This window comes from Triticum urartu, chromosome 3A, assembly GCF_056163025.1.
Source record: "Triticum urartu cultivar PI428250 chromosome 3A, HENAU_Tu73, whole genome shotgun sequence".
Lineage (NCBI taxonomy): Eukaryota > Viridiplantae > Streptophyta > Magnoliopsida > Poales > Poaceae > Triticum > Triticum urartu.
The window spans coordinates 714,263,373-714,281,033 of NC_141875.1; the positions used below are offsets into that span (position 1 = coordinate 714,263,373).

Sequence of the window (17,661 nt, forward strand, 5' to 3'; positions counted from 1 at the left end):
GTATGTGTTTTCTATGATCCATGCCTTCTATTTATATGTAATATGCAACATCAAAGTATAGTCGCTGAATTGTGTATGCGTTAACTATGAATCATCTACATTGTCATAGTTATTCTTTGCAAAACGGTAGTTTGATTTGCTTACCATTGTACATATCACTACTTTACAATCAGTAAGCATCATATTCACTCATGCCAACGTTCAGAGACTCTTGATGGAGTAGAAGCTCGAGTTGGCTGGCCTTGTGGCCGGCTGGTTAGCCCGTCATGTGTGTGACGGATAGAGGCTGCATCCAACAAGAACTGTCGCCCGCGCCTGCGCTAGTGCATGCTGGTTTCATCATGAAGCAGGCGCACTTCAATGTTGTCATTGCGGAGGAACAGTCGACGCCGTTGGTGTCAGCATTCCGGATGGCGCAGGAGGAGAAATGCTACAACCTCGATCTCCTCGTGCATCACCGGTCGTCAGAGGGGCAATTCTACGGCAGGCAAGCGAGCAAAGAGGCGTGGTGACCTTGGTCGCGGAGGATCTGAACTTCATCAACCAGTAGCTGGTGTTCTTTGAGTCTGCACACAGAGCTCGCACTGATTGGCACGTGCTTCTTCGCGGACGGATAGTATGTCCCTTTCAGGTGAAAGGTCCAGTCTACATGTGGGCTAGGGAGGGGTGGGGCTGCGGCCTGTCAGCTGGGTTCGTGGACCGTGGGGACGCGCGTCGTCAGTGTCTCTGCAGTTGGCTTCCTTCCCTCGCACACCTCTCCTCTCCTTTGTCTAAAAAAAATCCTCTCCTCTCCTTTCTTTTTTTTTTTCCTTATGTGTAATCCTTATAACTTATATAAAAGCCCCCCCTCTCTCTCCCTCTCTCTCTCTCTCGCTTCGACCGCTCTCCTTCCTCCGCCACAGCCGCCGCCCGCACACCGGACTCGATCTTCCTCCTCTCCTCTCGGTAAGCCCTAATCTGCTCGCTCTCCCTTTCATCTTCTTCGTCTGCGCCGTGAAATTTTGAATACTCCTCCTTCCCCGAGCAACCTGACGCCAAAAACCTACCCACCCTCCTGATCTAGCTCCTAGTCCGATGGCGAAAAAGACGGTGTTCTTGTCAGCCCTGATGCTCTTGCACCGACGCCAAAACCCTACCCGCCAGACCTAGCTCCTCCGAGTCGGTATTCTTGGGAGCCCTGATACTCTAGCCCTCCCCTGCTCTAGTGTTTGCTGTGATGGCTGCTCTAGTGTTCCTGGTAATGATTGATCGTCTTCTGCGACGTTGCTATTGTGGTTGCTGCACAACTGTATGATCGATGATTTGTGGCAATCCTTTCATGATTTTATCTCCCATCTAGTCTACTGAAGTTCAATTGTTTTTGTCTAAATAAAAGCTGGACTAAAGCATCTGCATGCTGTTAACTTTAGTTAGTAAGGATGCATATTCCGTTTTCCGATTAAGATCGATGCCTTGTAGTTGTAGCCTGTAGGGTAGCAACTCTGAAGGGTCCTCTAGCTTGCTATCTTTGTAACGGCGAGTCTTGTTGGCTGATTTGGCATTTGCCTGCTCCCTGTTTGTTCTATTCCATTAGAAAGTGTTAGTAAGTTAATTGACAACTTTATTTAACTTTTGTTGAGGGGATTTGGTTGGCTAACAGGAAAATCAAATCTTCCTTTAGCAATTAATTGGCATATCAGTTACTGTCACAGAGATGCCTGTGCAGAATCTTTTACTGACATGAAAATCAAATCCTTGACAGATGCCCCCGAAGAAGCGCCTGCACCTGTCGCCCGCTGTGCCCAAGCTGGAAGACCATGTCGAGGAAGCTAGCATGAATGGTGACTTTTGCTGACTCCTTCTGCTCGCAATGTGCATGATGCGTACGCATCACATTCTTTTTTCTGTGTGGGGTCGTTGAGTGGCTTGGGTGTGTTTGATGGGCTTGGCAGATTCCGAGGAGGAAGTTGGCGAGAGCGGCAACAGCGGCGAGGACAACAAAGACGACGGCGGCGGCCATTCCTCGCAGATTGACCGTGCTGACATGGACGAGTAAGTGATCGGAGTTCTTTCTTTAGACAGTTTTTCTATTTTCTATGTGTGTCTCCTGCAGTTAATACTAGCTTCAGGTGCAAGTCAGCCCCTCGGTTGCTGTTATGATCAGTGCAATATCCTGTTAGGAAAGCATTTTGTTTACTGGAGAAACTCTATTATCTGATTCTGGAACACATACTCCCTCAGCTGGCTAATTGAATCAAATTGACTCGTATTTAGCCTGTCAAATATGAGTTTCCAGTATTCAAGTACTCCTCAGGTGCTAATAGTCCCGTTACGAACACCTTAACGTTATGTTGTAGCAACGTATTTCTTTGAAAAAGGAAAATATCAAACAACACTTGTATCTGCTCTATATAGTTTTAATCAGTAACATTGATATACCAATCAGTAATGGAAGTTTTGATTTTTTGTGTTAGCCAATGCTTATAAATTGTTTTTAATCTTGAACCTTGCAATCAATGCAAGTTGTAATCAAACCTTTTAATCATTTATTGTGATTGCTTGTTATATCCACCGGAACAAGCTTAATTTCTATTAGTTGGTTTTTTTTCAGAAGATTACTTTGTTATACTGAACTGTAGTTTCATCTTTTCCATTCACAATGAAAAACATTTCTCAGAGCAACAAGCAATAATTGGTCGATTGGATTAGAACCAGAGATGACAAGTGTGTGAAGCGAATAGAAGTATCAATTGACGAGTACTTATAACTAGTCTATTCAATATACAGAACTGAGTGATAGCATGTATATTTTTATGGTTAAGTCTTGAACTTTTCAAGCTAGGCTTAGTGCAATACACTGGTTTGCATAAACAAGGTATCTAGAAAGTAGTTTTCTATTCTTGTTTCTATTGTTTTTTATTTAGGTACTTGCTTGTACTACGTGCTGGAATTGTTGCTGTTTTTGTCTATTGTTCTACAGCCTGGATATTGTCTAACAATTGGTGATTTTTGGTTTGCTAGCCCAACCAAAGTGCACATCTTTGTCAAGAATCCCGCCGGCAGGAAAATCTGTCTCAGGGGGGTCCACTTGTCAGATACCCTTTACACCATCAAGGCAAAGATCCAGGAGCGGTACCGCCTCGTCTTGGACGGGGTGCAGCTGGAAGACAACCGTACATTGGCGGATTACGGCATCCAGCATGATTCCACGCTTGACCTCCAAGAAAAGATGCAAATCTTTGTGACGGAGACGCTAGAAGGCAGGACCATCACTCTAGAGGTCGACAACCTAGACACCATTGAGAATGTGAAGGCCAAGATCGAAGGTATTGAGGGCTTCCCCAAGGTCCAGCAGTGCCTCATCTTTGCCAACAAGCAGCTGGAGGATGAGAAGCGCACTTTGGCTGACCACAACATTGGGAAAGGGTCCACTCTTCTCCTCATCCTCCTCCCGTGCAGGCCAACTGTTGTGATGAAAATATTCGTGAAGACGCTGCGAGGGAACGTTATCTCCCTTGAGGTTGGGCGCTCGGACACTGTTGGCAGTGTGAAGGTCAAGCTCTACGAGCTGGACGGTATGCCCCCTAGACAGCAGCGCCTCATCTTTGCTGGCAAGCAGCTGGAGGACCACCGCACCCTGGCCGACTACAACATTCATATGGAGTGTACCATTCAACTGGTGGGACGTCTTTGTGGTTGTTGAGATTCATGGGCTGCCATCGAACAAGTTTATGTTTGCTGCAGTTGAATTTCCACCAGTGGTATATTATCATCATTCTAGTACCTTAGTAGTGGTTTGTTATCAGTAGAATTATCATCCTGGTACTTCTTAGTAGTGGTGTGTTATCAGTAGAACTATCATGCTAGTACTTTTAAGAGTCCCTGCCTTGGTCTGTCTTGACATACGTAAGTTGATTGAGAAATACAGTCTCAATGCAGTTTTGCCGCCTCGTTTCTTTCCTTTCCACATACTCCCACCGCTTGGCCCTACCGGCACTTGCATTTAAACATGGACATCCACGACACGATCCACACCACACCACCTCTGGTCCCGTTCCTCCTTCATGCACCTCTCACGGAACGACGGCGGGGTCTACCTCGTTGTTTAGAGCCTCTTGATGGAGCAGAAGGTCGACTTGGTCGGCCGCTGGCCTGTCGTGCTTGACGGATAGAGGCGGCGTCCGATGAGAACCATCGTCTGCGCCTGCGCCGGTGTATGTTGGCTTCGCCATGGAGCAGGCGCACTTTAACGCCATCATGGCGGTGGCGGAGGAGCAGCCGACACCGTCGGTGTAAGTGTTCCAAATGTCGCAGGAGGACGAATGCTACAAATCGACCTCCTCGCGCATCACTGGTTGGTAGAGGGGCAATTCTATGGCGAGCAAGCATGCGAGGCGGCCATGGCGGCCTTGTTCGCGAAGGACCTGAACTTATCAACCAGGAGCCGTTCTTCGAGTCCGCACGGCTCGCGCCGACCGGCACGCGTGGTGGCTTCACACCCTCAACACAGAGGACCGCACTGACTATGATGCGATCACGGTGGAGACGTACGCGGAGGGGGCAGAGGCGAATACAGACACGAACATGACCGCGTACGTCAGCAGCTCCGTGTCATTCGTGCTGCCCGCAACGATCACGAGGCCGACTCGTCCACGTCGACTGTGGACCTCACCTTCACCGGCGACGTCAACAGCCAGGCGGCAGACTCCGGTGAGGAAGAGCTGGACATAGTAGACGGGTGTGGGCATGTTCGTGTCCCATGTCTTGCCCTTCCTCGCCGGACATGGGGAAGACAAGTTCATGGAACAAGGATGTCTCGAAGGCCAGTGAGAAACTTTTGCTATGTTAAAAAATGCCACATCCGCTTTTGTTTAGTGAAATATGTCAAACGTTTCATGATTTTGATCCAGTTTAAATGAAAATCGTCCAATCCACATGAAATTTGTCCTGTTTGTTTAAGTCACGCTCAAAATGGTGCGGACTGTCTTGGATCTTGGATGGCTGGCTCACGTAGCAGTGTTGTTGGCGGCGGGGCGGGGCTGCGGCATGTCAGCTGGGTTCGTGGACGTGGGGACGTGTCGTCAGTGTCTCTGCAATTGGCTTCCTTCCCTCGCACACCTCTCCTCTCCATTCTTTTTTCCTTATAAAAAAGAAAACCCTCTCTCTCTCTCTCTCTCTCTCTCTCTCTCGCTTCGACCGCTCTCCTTCCTCCGCCACAGCCGCCGCAACGCCGCCCGCACACCAGACTCGATATTCCGCCTCTCGGTAAGCCCTAATATGCTCCCTCTCCCTTTCATCTTCTTCGTCTGGGCCATGAAATTTTGAATCCTCCTCCTTCCCATCAAGGCAAAGATCCAGGAGCGGTACCGTCTCGTCTTGGACGGGGTGCAGCTGGAAGACAACCGTACATTGGCGGATTACGACATCCAGCATGATTCCACGCTTGACCTCCAAGAAAAGATGCAAATCTTCGTGCCAGAGACGCTAGAAGGCAGGACCATCACTCTCGAGGTCGATAGCCTAGACACCATTACCGAAAAAGGGTTTCCCCCCCGCTTTGTATACAAAGCAACCAACCGAACCATACAGAGATAGGTGCTGGGGCGGAAGCAGCACAGTCACGCCCAAAAGAAACGACAGAGAAAAAGCAAAAGAAACAAATGCCGACAACGGCGGATCAACAAAAACGAAGAAGCCTCACTATCGCTGCGCCCACCGGGATCTTCCACTAGGCTCCAAGACTCCGAAGCGCCGGCACCTATCAACACCTCCAAGAAGGATCGCGACGATGACGACGCTGCTGCCAAGGGTTTCCCCCGGTACACAACGAGGCGAGAGGAAGGGTAGCCCCCAACGCCCTCCCGGAAGGTCAGGTGGCACCCACAGGCGCCACTGCGCGGGTGTCGGCCACGCCGACAGGGGTTTCCCCCGATCCCAACCCGCACCTCGGGCGCTCCGGATCCAGCCACCAAACCAACCACCACCATGCGCCAACGCGGTCATGAGGCCCCCACGCCGTCTCACCACGTCACCGCGAAGTGAGGACACCGCGGCGAAGAATCTGAGCCGGGACTAGGGCATCAGCACCGTCGGTACGCGGGAGGGCCCCACCTCCACCGTCAGTGACGGTAGCCGTCCGGACGCAATAGTAGGAGCACACTAGGTCCGTGGGCCCACAGGCCCGGCCGAGCCCTCGTGGGCCCGTAAAGCTCCTGCCTTCGCGCTGCTGCCGGCACGCCATCGGCGCCGACGCCCCATATCCGAGCCGCTCCTCCTCCTCACCGCACCGCAGACAACGAGGCCACGCCGGGGGCCGGCCTGCTAGGACCCAGATGGGGCCCGCCGGACCCAGATCTGGGCCAGGGGCGCGACGTCGGCCACACCGCACCACCACGCCGCCCCGCCGCCAAGGAGCAGCGCCGCCACCACGTCTGCCGCCAGCCACCCCGTCGGGTCACCGGACCGCCGCCAAACCGAGCGACACCGCCGCCGCCCCCTGCCCCGGGCCAAGAGAACGCGCGCGCGGGGAGAGGAGATCCTGCCGCCGTCGGTACCCCTCGGGCCGGAGCCGGGGGCGCCCGCCGGCGACAGCAGGGGAGAGGAAGAGGATGCGAAGCCGAGGGGAGAGACCCAGGGGCTGCCCCGGCCGCCTCCCGGGGAGGCGGCGCGAGGGCGGAAGGAGGGGCTGGGAAGGAAGGGCGGGGGAGGGGGGCGGATTCGGGCCGCGCGCCGGCGAGGGTGGCCGGATCCCGCCGGAGACGGGCAGGGGAGGTGGCGGCGGCGAGGGTTTCGGGGGTCAGCCTAGACACCATTGACAACATGAAGGCCAAGATCGAAGACATTGAGGGATTCCCCAAGGTCCAACAGTGCCTTATCTTTGCCAACAAACAGCTAGAGGATGGCAAGCTCACCTTGGCTGACCACAACATTTGTAAAGGGCCCACTCTTCTCCTCATCCTCCATCCTTGTAGTCCAGCTGTTCCGATGTTAATCTTCGTGAAGATGCCGGAAGGGGAGATCCTCTCCCTTAAGGTTGGGAGCTCGGATACTGTCGACAGTGTCAAGGTGAAGATCTACGAGAAGAACGGTGTTCCCTCTAGAAAGCAGCGCCTCATCTTTGCCGGCAAGCAGCTGGAGGATCACCACACCCTGGCCGACTACAACATTCAAAAGGAGTCTACCTTTCATCTGGTGGGGCGTCTTTGTGGTTGTTGAGATTCATGGCCTGCCATCGAACAGCAAGTTCATGTTTGCTGCAGTCGGTTTTCCAATAGTGCTGAATTATCATCATTCCAGTACCTTACTAGTGGTGTGTTAGCAGTAGAATTATCATCCTAGTACGTGATGTGTTGAGTAGTTATTAAGAACAGTAAAACTGAGTCTAAACCGAGCTCTCTCAGCGATTAGCGCTTTCTGCCGTCCGTTTTCCGATCACACTATTTTCGGTCGTCCGATCTGATCTGTACCCCACGTTTCACGCACGTCTCCACGCGCCTGGGCTACTCATGGGCCTACTGTTCTGTGGGCTGCTATTCCCGAAACTATTTTGGAGCCCTCTCGTTCTCCTACACAGTCTAGCATATGAACAGCCACCAACGCCCCTCCACAGCGATTTGACGTTCTGGACCATCCGATCTACTGTTTAACGCTGAAGATCGTTCGGCCCTCGTGGGCCTTTTTAGCCATCGCCCTACCCCGTTATCGGGCCGCTGCTCCGGGGATCGACTTGGGAGCCTTCTCGTGAACCGTCAGATTTTTACACCGAGCGCCGCGAGGGTCGATCGTCCCGACCTCCTGTCATCCCGATCGGCCCAGGTTCTTCACCATCTGCTGCCCTGAAACCGGCGGCGGCTCCGGTCAAGGTCGACGGTATTCCTCCAGTAACAATCCATCGTAAGTGCAACCCTACGTTTTGATTCCCCCTCCCTATGTCCTCGAAGTTCATAGTGCTAACCCCGGCTCTTCTGAACTTCTTATTGGTGATTGTCCATGAATCATGGATGCGGCGACAATGAGCGAGAGAGCTTTGGCTGCAGTGAAGGCGGGCGATCAGTAGGAGGAGGAGGCCATGTGAACGGCTCAAGAGTGACGTGGCAGCGGCAGCATCAAGCAGCTACGTACATCTTGCCGACGCAAGATGACGCGGCGGCATCTCGCTGGTGCGAGGAGGAGGTGGAGGCGACTGGTACACCAGAATCCTCGTCAGCGCAAGAGTGACATACGTATCTCCTCCTTTGCGGCTGCGGCGGCAGCACACACCGCCGGCGTACATGCCATTGCGGCTGTACTGCCATATCATGATCGGCTGATCCCATCCTTTCCAATTCCATAACTGAAACTTCACATGGAAGCTGAGACCTAGCGCATAGTTATTCTGATAATTGTCGACGGTGTGTAATGATGGCAAATGATTTCTGCTATCGCTGTGTCACTACAATCTTCCATTCTCCCTAATTGGGTTTGACGCACACTCCTCCATGTCTTCGTATCTATGGAACTGATTTTCTATTCCTCCTTACAGGGTTGCAGTGCTTGTTTTCATTGGAGTTTTCCTGTACGAATTTCTCAAGGGGTGTGCTTCAAACCCAATTAAAAAACAGTAAACCTCAACCAGCTATGCGATCATGGCGGGCGGACAGGTGCGACTATTCACAAATTATTGCCCTTTGTTCATCTTTGTTCTCTCTATTACTGTGAGTATAGTGCTGCATTCCATGCCATTTGTTTGGTTTTTATTTCAGCCAGGCACTTGCGTTTTGCCTGCTCCCTTTCCTTCTCTTTGTTTCGGATTTCATGTAATCTGTCTCTGGCATGAGCTGAACCTATGAATATTAGTTTCTTTGGTACGGCTTGGGTATGTAAGACTGAATAACTCTTATTGCCTATGTTCTTTCCTTTGCTACTGCTATCAACATTTTAGACTTGTTCTACCTAAAGAACTTAATTAGTCTAAAATGAGTAGGCATGGCCGCATGGGTAGAATATGCTTGATGCATGAATCATGATAAAATGGCATTTGTTGATCATGCATTCTGCTATTGTCGATCTTCTGGAAATAAAGTGTCATTGCCAAATGTTGATAATTTCAGGTCGTGTTTAATTCCTTCTAGCCATAAATCATTAGGAATTAAAGTGTGCAATCCTAATGCGATTATTATTGAACATGCATTTTGTTATCCATGCTCTTTTCCTCAATCATATTTTGAGTTTTTTTGCCCACTCTCTACTTTTGCACAACTCAACGATGGACCCTATGATACGGCATGTATGTATGTAGATAGAAACATGTCAATATTAGTACTTCGCTTGTAGCACGGGTTTGTTTGGGTAATTATGAGCATGAATAATTTTAATTTTGGCTTACGTAGAAATTTATTTAGTTTTAATCTGTTTCAGTACCAGATGAAATTGCCATTCAGTTTGCGAGGATATTTTATTAGCCAAGTTTGACGTCTACTTCATCATGTGCGTTGAATGTCATTATCATAACACAAAAGAATGCATGGCACGGTCATAGGCGATGGCTTCTGAAAGTAGGCAAATATGATGTCTTACCTTCTCCAATGTTAAAATGATATATTAACAACCTTGGCATTTCACAGAAGGGAGTGTTATCCTAGAATGTTAAGATGAACTGGGCTAATATTGTGTTTCTTGAATAATTAATTCATTGTATCAACCATCATAATGCATATCTCTATAGTTTCTCAATATGGGCGGGCGCGGCAACGCGCGTCTTTATGATCTAGTCTATCGAGAAAAGAAGCTACAAGAGTCCCTGCCTTGGTCTGTCTTGGTACAAGTAAGTTGACTGAGAAATACAGTCTGCATGCAGTTTCGCCGATTCGTTTCTTTCCTTTCCGCATACTCCTATATACTCTGAAGTTTATTTATGTATTTATCCATGTATATATATGTGTGTGTGTGTGTGTGTGTGTGTGTGTGTGTGTGTGTGTGTCTATGTGTGTGTGTGTGTGTGTGTGTAGTCATTGCATGGTTTTAGATATGTGATTTACTATTGCATCTTGTGAAGGTGATATATCACATCTAGTTGGAATTGGATACGAAACTAAGTCTTCTTCAGTATCTCTTGTCAGAAAAAAGCGACCCAAATCCCGGGGCATTTGCATTAGAAGAACTAGCAAATATGCCCGTGCGTTGCAACGGGAGAAAGAATATCCCGGCACGACGACACCCTTCTAGTAAAAAGAATACATCGTGCAAGGCTCGAGGATCGGGCTATAGAAATATGGAGGCAGAAAGGAAAATTTTGAACATATGTGAGAATAAGATAAGTACTTTTAAAAGGCCATTCAGAAAATAATAATTTTGAAGGTCTAATTTCCTAAGAACATTAACGTTGTTGTCATTTTTAGTCTAAAGTTGCTTCTAAGCTACCTGTTCTAACTCCTAAACAAATTGACATGAAAAATTGACGTTGGAATGACATACCAATGCCCGTGGCAAGATGATGCCGAAATGGCCAACATCCGGTTCACATCCACAGGCGTCACTGATCATGTGACACAACCAACAACAACAATAGGGAAAGGAACAATGTCTAGGAGATTGGCGACATCTAGGTGAATATATTGGTGATAAAAACATCACTGAGCGTGACGTGGGATTGTAGTAGTCGATGTAGATTAAATGGCAAAATTTGTCCTTCAAGATACACTCTTCGAGATTTTCTTCATTTGAATAGATTTTCCTTGTCGATGCAGTCCTGGTGGCATGTTGATTAGACCGAGGAATCTCTGACGCGTTGCTGATGATAATAGTGGCTAGATGCTCTGAGATGACGACGACGGCATCAGGTTGATGTGGTGGCTCAGGGCAATGGCTATATGCCTAAGAAAGAAGTATAGGAGGAGCACGGGGAAAGGTGTGGTTACTATTGTATTGTATTTTAGGATAAGGTTAGGGTGGCCTATTGGTGTTCATGTATTACATGACAAAAGATTGTAGCCCCATACTGTATACTGTAATGGAACTTTGCAACGTACCAGCGAGCGTCCAAGCAAACGATCGATTGATCACACATGGAGGCCCTAGTGCAACGGTGCACTCGGACGATCGTTGAGCCGTTGGTCCGAGTCTTCGTCAATGGCCACGTCCGTTCCTATTCGGCGCGTAGGTCATTGTCTAGCAACCTAGCTAGCGCATGCCCTCCGATCCTGTTACCATCATGTACTTTGTAAAAAACTATCCTCTCCTGTTTTTCCTTTTCTTGTTTCCTATAAATATGAAACATATCGGTTTAAACTAAGGCTATACGAGTGTAAAATAATCACTCATCAACTATCTTCCAACTGGCCAGTACATCTGGGCCCACACATTGCCGGCGTTTACAAAAAGCAACGCCAACACTAACCTTAAAAAGCTGTTGTACAAAATATGCCAACGCCACCACTGCTTGAAAAAATAGTGCCGGCATTGATTGGAAATGCTGCGCCACCAACAAAAATTGTGGTTAGCCATTTCTCTAATAGTACTAGGAATCCCCGGTGTCTATATAAGCTAAGGGTTTTTAGACCATATGGTAGAGAATCATTCATTTACATATGATCTCGAGGTAGTCATCATGTACTTTGTACTCCATCACAATCAATACAATAGAAGAATGACGTAGGGTTTTACCTCTTCGACAGGGTCTGAACCTAGGTAAAACACCTAGCTAAGATCACCAGCTCGGAACTACCTACCCGAGATCCGTCAGATTCAACTCCAACACATAGTGTGAAATCATCATGAATGTACTATTTTACTCCCTCCTCGCCAAATTATATTGCATATATTTTTCCCCGAAGTAAAATTTTATACATTTCGATCAAGCTTATAGAAGAAATCGTAAAATAAAAAAACAATATCATTAGATTCATAAATAATGTTCTCGCAGACAAATATTCATAAATAATTATGTTTATGAACTTTGTCAAATTTTACAAAGTTCAAGTTGCAAGGAAAATCTTATATGCACTATAAAAAACACCTTTCCTGTCCTTTGCCCCTCAAAATAAAAAAACTCTCATCTCCTCTTTTTTTTTTCTATAGAAAGGAAAACCCTCCTCGCCCCTCTCTCCCTCATCATATAATCTCCTTCCTCCTCCGCCGCTGCCGCAGCAACGCCGCCCGCACACACCACCCCATCGGACTCGAGCATAGCGGAGGGAGATCTTCCTCCTCTCGGTAAGCCCTAACCCGCTCATCTCCCTTTCATCTTCTTCGTCTGCGCCGTGCAATTTTGAATCCTCCTCCTTCCCCGAGCAACCCGACGCCAGAACCCTACCCGCGTGACCTAGCCCCGAGTCGGCGTTCTTGAGAGCCCTGCTGCCCTAGTGTATGCTACCGAGATGCACCCGCCGCTCACCTGCTCTTGCAACGGCGACCAGTGGTGTTCCCCCGTACGGTTTGCTCCGATGGCTCGACCGGTGGTGTTCCCGACTGCTTTGGTTGCGGTGCCCGTGTTCCTGCTAATAAATTAAAGAGTCTTCTGTTCCTATTGTGATCGTTGCACAACTGTATGATCGATGATGTGTGGCGATCTTTTCATGATTTTTTCTCCATCGAGTCTACCTCCCTTCAATTGTTCGCATATGGATTGGGTGAATTCTAGTTTTTTCATTTGTTTGCACCAAGCCTGCATAGACTGTACTGCTGTATAACAAATGTGAACGATTTCATTGTTTATGGATTCTAGCCCTTTATTAAGGCGCCTACTGTCAGTGTCAGGTAGCTAGGATTACATTGGAGGGTTGTGGGACCTCGTCGAATTTGTTGCTAACCTCATCATCTTCTCATCTTCTGCTAGATCTTAGGATTGTTCATCATTTCTTCCCGTGGAAGAAACTCTTCATCGAGAGATTATTCATCATATCAGATACACAAGAGTTGTTATATATGTCCTCGACATGGAACCTAATAAGCTAGATACTTTGTGTTTTTATAACTTTTTGTTCGGAAACACTAACCCCCACACGTGTGGGCGTTTGCATCTCACCCACACGCGTGGATCCGCGCCCGTTTGTGGGTGCACGAATCTTGGTATGTTTGTGGTGCCACGTAGGACTAGGCTGGTGTGTGGGCATTCACTCGGTCGCCCACACGTCCGTTTCAACACAGGAAGGGGCCGGTGTGTGGGCGTTTAGCAGTTCGCCCACACGTCAGTTTTCACTCACACACAAGGGCTGGTGTGTGGGCATTTGCCATCTCGCCCACACGCCCATCTCCTCTCCACACCCAAAGCTGCTAGTTGCCATGTGTTTTGCAGTGTTCATGGCAACTACCCTAGTGTGCTTGTAAGCAGATGGCAACTCTCTTTTTTTACCCGAACATGTCAGTTGCCATGTGTTTTGGATGGTACATGGAAACTGCCCTAGTGTGCTTGTAAGCAAATGGCAACTCTTCTTTACCCGAAACATGTTATTTTGCCATGTCTCTTTGTAGCGCTACACGGCAACTGCCTAGTGTTAGTAGGTGGCAACTCCTAAGGTTTTTAAATCATGACAACTGTAGTAAACCAGACCATACATGGCAACTACCTAGTGTTAGTAGGTGGCAACCCCTGAAGTTTTCAAATCATGGCAACTATAGTAACCCAGACCATACATGGCAACAACTGCAGTTGTTCAAAATGGCATCTGGCACTTGACCTGAGATGGCAATTGCAGTTGAGCAACCATGACAACTGTAGTTGTCTGACATGGCAACTGTAGTTCAGCGACATGACAACTGCAGTTAAACGGACATTGAAGAGGGTCCGGACCATGGCTACTGCGGGGACGCGTGGTGACTGTCACGCGGGGTGTGCGGGACCGTGAGGTAGGTGGCTGAGAGAGGTCGTGTGGACGTTATCCTTTTTGCCCACACGTAGGCGTGTGAGAGGGACCGCGAAGAAAAAAAAAGGTGTGTGGGTGCTAGTTGTTTTGCCCACACGTAGGCGTGTGGGCTGTTCCTCTTAGACATCACACAAAACGTGTGCGCAGATCCCTTAACGCCCACATCGTCGTCCTTTTTTGTTTTGTTTATATACATAAAAAATAGGACAATAATAGCAAGATAAACAGCAAAGATAGTCCAAAATCGTTATATGACTACATCTCTCTTGTTGCTTCTATGACCTTACCTGTTGCAAACGTTGATATTTTTTGTAAATGAAGGCTAGGCTTAAGCATCTACACGGTGTCAATTTAGTTCGTAAGGCTGCATATTCTGTTTCTCGGTTATGATCGATGCCTTTTTTATTTTGAGAACATGATCGATACCTTTTGTTGGGTGGCAACTCTAAAGGATGCTCTAGCTAGCTAGCTTCTGTAACAGTGAGTCTTGTTGGCCAATTTGGCATTCGCCTGTATGCAGTCTGTACCAATTCTACCCCTTCCCCTCAACCCACCATGCCACACCCATGCCTCTGATAGCTCTTAAAGCTATTTATAGGTGTCTTAACTCACTTTTGTGCATTCATTTCTCTTAAAGCTATTTATCCTTTCAAAAAAAACTTAAATGAATAACTGTATTGCAATAAACATGATCAAATTTTATTCATGCTCAACACAAACACCAAATAACTCTTATTTAGGTTCAACACTAATTCCAAAATTATAGGGAGTGTGCAATGATGATCATATCAATCTTTGAACTACTTCCAACACACATTGTCACCTCGCCCTTAACTAGTTTCTGTTCATTCTATAACTCCCGTTTTGAGTTACTACTCTTAGCAACTGAACCAGTATCAAATGCCGAGGGGTTGCTATAACACTAGTAAAGTACACATCAATAACATGTATATCCAATATACCTTTGTTCACTTTGTCATCCTTCTTATCCGCCAAGGATCTAGGGCAGTTCCACTTCTATTGACCATTTCCTTTGTAGTAGAAGCACTCAGTTTCAGGCTTGGGTCTAGCTTTGGGCTTCTTCACGGAGCAGCAACTTGCTTGCCGTTTTTTTGAAGTTCCCCTTCTACCTTTTGCCCTTTTCTTGAAACTAGTGGTCTTGTCAAGCATCAACATTTTCTTGATTTCTACCTTCGTTGATTTCAGCATCACGAAGAGCTTGGGAATCATTTTCGTTATCCCTTGCATATTATAGTTCATCACGAAGTTCTAGTAACTTGGTGATAGTGACTAGAGAACTCTGTCAATCACTATCTTATCTGGAAGATTAACTCCCACTTGATTCAAGTGATTTTAGTACTCAGACATTCTGAGCACATGCTCACTAGCTGAGCAATTCTCCTCCATCTTGTAGGCGAAGTGCTTGTCAAAGGTCTCGTACCTTTCGACATGGGCATGAGTCTGAAATATTAATTTCAACTCTTGAACATCTCATATGCTCTGTGGCGTTTCAAAAACGTCTTTGAAGCCCCGATTCTAAGCCGTAAAACATTGTGCACTAAACTATCAATTAGTCATCATATCGAGCTTGCCAAACGTTCATAACGTCTGCATTTGCTCCTGCAATCGGTCTGTCACCTAGCGGTGCATCAAGAACATAATTCTTCTGCGCAGCAATGAGGATAATCCTCATATCATGGATCCAATCCGCATTATTGCTACTAACAGCTTTCAACTTAGTTTTCTCTAGGAACATATCAAAAATAAAACAGGGGAGCTAAACGCGAGCTATTGATCTACAACATAGATATGTTAATACTACCAGGACTAAGTTCATGATAAATTAAAATTCAATTAATCATATTACTTAAGAACTCCCACTTAGATAGACATCCCTCTAATCATCTAAGTGATCACGTGATCCATATAAACCAAACCATGTCCGATCATCACGTGAGATGGAGTAGTTTTCAATGGTGAACATCACTATGTTGATCATATCTTCTATATGATTCACGCTCGATCTTTCGGTCTCCAGTGTTCCGAGGCCATATCTGCATATGCTAGGCTCGTCAAGTTTAACCCGAGTATTTCTGCGTGTGCAAAACTGGCTTGCACTTGTTGTAGGTGAACATTGAGCTTATCACACTCGATCATCACGTGGTGTCTCAGCACGACGAACTTTGGCCACGGTGCATACTCAGGGAGAACACTTTTATCTTGAAATTTAGTGAGAGATCATCTTATAATGCTACCGTCAATCAAAGCAGAATAAGATGCATAAAGGATAGACATCACATGCAATCAATATAAGTGATATGATATGGCCATCATCATCTTGTGCCTTTGATCTCCATCTCCAAAGCACCGTCATGATCACCATTGTTACCGGCGCGACACCTTGATCTCCATCGTAGCATCGTTGTCGTCTCGCCAACTATTTCTTCTACGACTATCGCTATCGATTAGTGATAAAGTAAAAACAATTACAGGACGATTGCATTGCATACAATAAAGCGGCAACCATATGGCTCCTGCCAGTTGCCGATAACTCCGTTACAGAACATGATCATCTCATGCAATAAAATATAGCATCATGTCTTGACCATATCACATCACAACATGCCCTGCAAAAACAAGTTAGACGTCCTCTACTTTGTTGTTGCAAGTTTTACGTGGCTGGTACGGGCTGAGCAAGAACCGTTTTTACCTACGCATCAAAACCACAATGATATTTCGTCAAGTTAGTGTTGTTTTAACCTTCTCAAGGACCGGGCGTAGTCACACTCGGTTCAACTAAAGTTGAAGAAACTGACACCCACCAGCCACCTGTGTGCAAAGCACGTCGGTAGAACCAGTCTCGCGTAAGCGTACGCGTAATGTCAGTCCGGGCCGCTTCATCCAACAATACCGCCGAACCAAAGTATGACATGCTGGTAAGCAGTATGGCTTGTATCGCCCACAACTCACTTGTGTTCTACTCGTGCATATAACATCTACGCATAAACCTGGCTCTGATGCCACTGTTGGGGAACGTAGTAATTTCAAAAAAATTCTTACGCACATGCAAGATCATGATGATGCATAGCAACGAGAGGGAGGAAAGGGGGAAAGGGGGGCCGGGCCCCTAGTCCAATTCGGTTTGGGCTGGGGGGGCGCCCTGCCTTGTCCTGCCTCCTCTCTTCCACCACTTGGCCCATGAGGCCCAATACTTCTTCCCCCGTATTCCCGTAACTTACCGGTACTCCGAAAAATACCCGAATCACTCGAAACCCTTCCGATGTCCGAATATAGTCGTCCAATATATCGATCTTTACATCTCGACCATTTCGAGACTCCTCGTCATGTCCCCGATCTCATCTGGGACTCCAAACTACCTTCGATACATCAAAACACATAAACTCATAATACCGATCGTCACCAAACGTTAACCGTGCAGACCCTACGGGTTCGAGAACTATGTAGACATGACCGAGAGTCATCTCCGGTCAATAACCAATATCGGAACCTGGATGCTCATATTGGCTCCCACATATTCTACGAAGATCTTTATCGGTCAAACCGCATAACAACATACATTGTTCCCTTTGTCATTGGTATGTTACTTGCCCGAGATTCGATCGTCGGTATCTCAATACCTAGTTCAATCTCGTTATCGGCAAGTCTCTTTACTCGTTCCGTAATACATCATCCCGCAACTAACTCATTAGTTACAATGCTTGCAAGGCTTATAGTGATGTGCATTACTGAGTGGGCCTAGAGATACCTCTCCGACAATCGGAGTGACAAATCCTAATCTCGAAATACGCCAACCCAACAAGTACCTTGGGGACACCTGTAGAGC

The 17,661-nt window shown here is 47.3% G+C and overlaps 2 protein-coding genes and 1 pseudogene across 3 annotated transcripts in view; 2 read left to right on the forward strand and 1 right to left on the reverse strand.

The window, feature by feature from the left end:
* The window catches only part of LOC125546251 (polyubiquitin-like), a 242,986-nt pseudogene that overhangs the window by 59,089 nt on the left and 166,236 nt on the right, over positions 1–17,661 (reverse strand).
* On the forward strand, positions 1,742–3,682 carry LOC125528824 (polyubiquitin 11-like). 2 transcript variants are annotated; one of them, XM_087514227.1, is made up of 3 exons: positions 1,742–1,820; positions 1,902–2,031; positions 3,001–3,682. In XM_087514227.1, exons 1-3 carry the CDS (start codon positions 1,742–1,744, stop codon positions 3,680–3,682), a joined length of 891 nt encoding a protein of 296 aa, XP_087370353.1. The 2 variants fall into 2 exon arrangements, with proteins under 2 accessions (XP_087370353.1, XP_087370354.1); XM_087514228.1 differs by having other exon boundaries at positions 1,742–1,811.
* Positions 6,964–17,661, forward strand: part of LOC125546184 (polyubiquitin-like) — a 40,812-nt gene continuing 30,114 nt past the window's right edge. Inside the window, exon 1 of the mRNA XM_087514222.1 lies at positions 6,964–7,186. Coding sequence (XP_087370348.1) covers positions 6,964–7,186 — 223 coding nt within the window. The remainder of the gene's footprint in view (positions 7,187–17,661) is intronic.

Excerpts from the sequence above, each read along its gene's own strand:
- LOC125528824 (XM_087514227.1), top strand. The coding sequence starts at position 1,742 with ATGCCCCCGAAGAAGCGCCTGCACCTGTCGCCCGCTGTGCCCAAGCTG. Across the intron at positions 1,821-1,901 it reads CGAGGAAGCTAGCATGAATG|TGGCTTGGGTGTGTTTGATG; the intron begins GTGACTTTTGCT and ends GGGGTCGTTGAG. Across the intron at positions 2,032-3,000 it reads GACCGTGCTGACATGGACGA|CCCAACCAAAGTGCACATCT; the intron begins GTAAGTGATCGG and ends TTGGTTTGCTAG.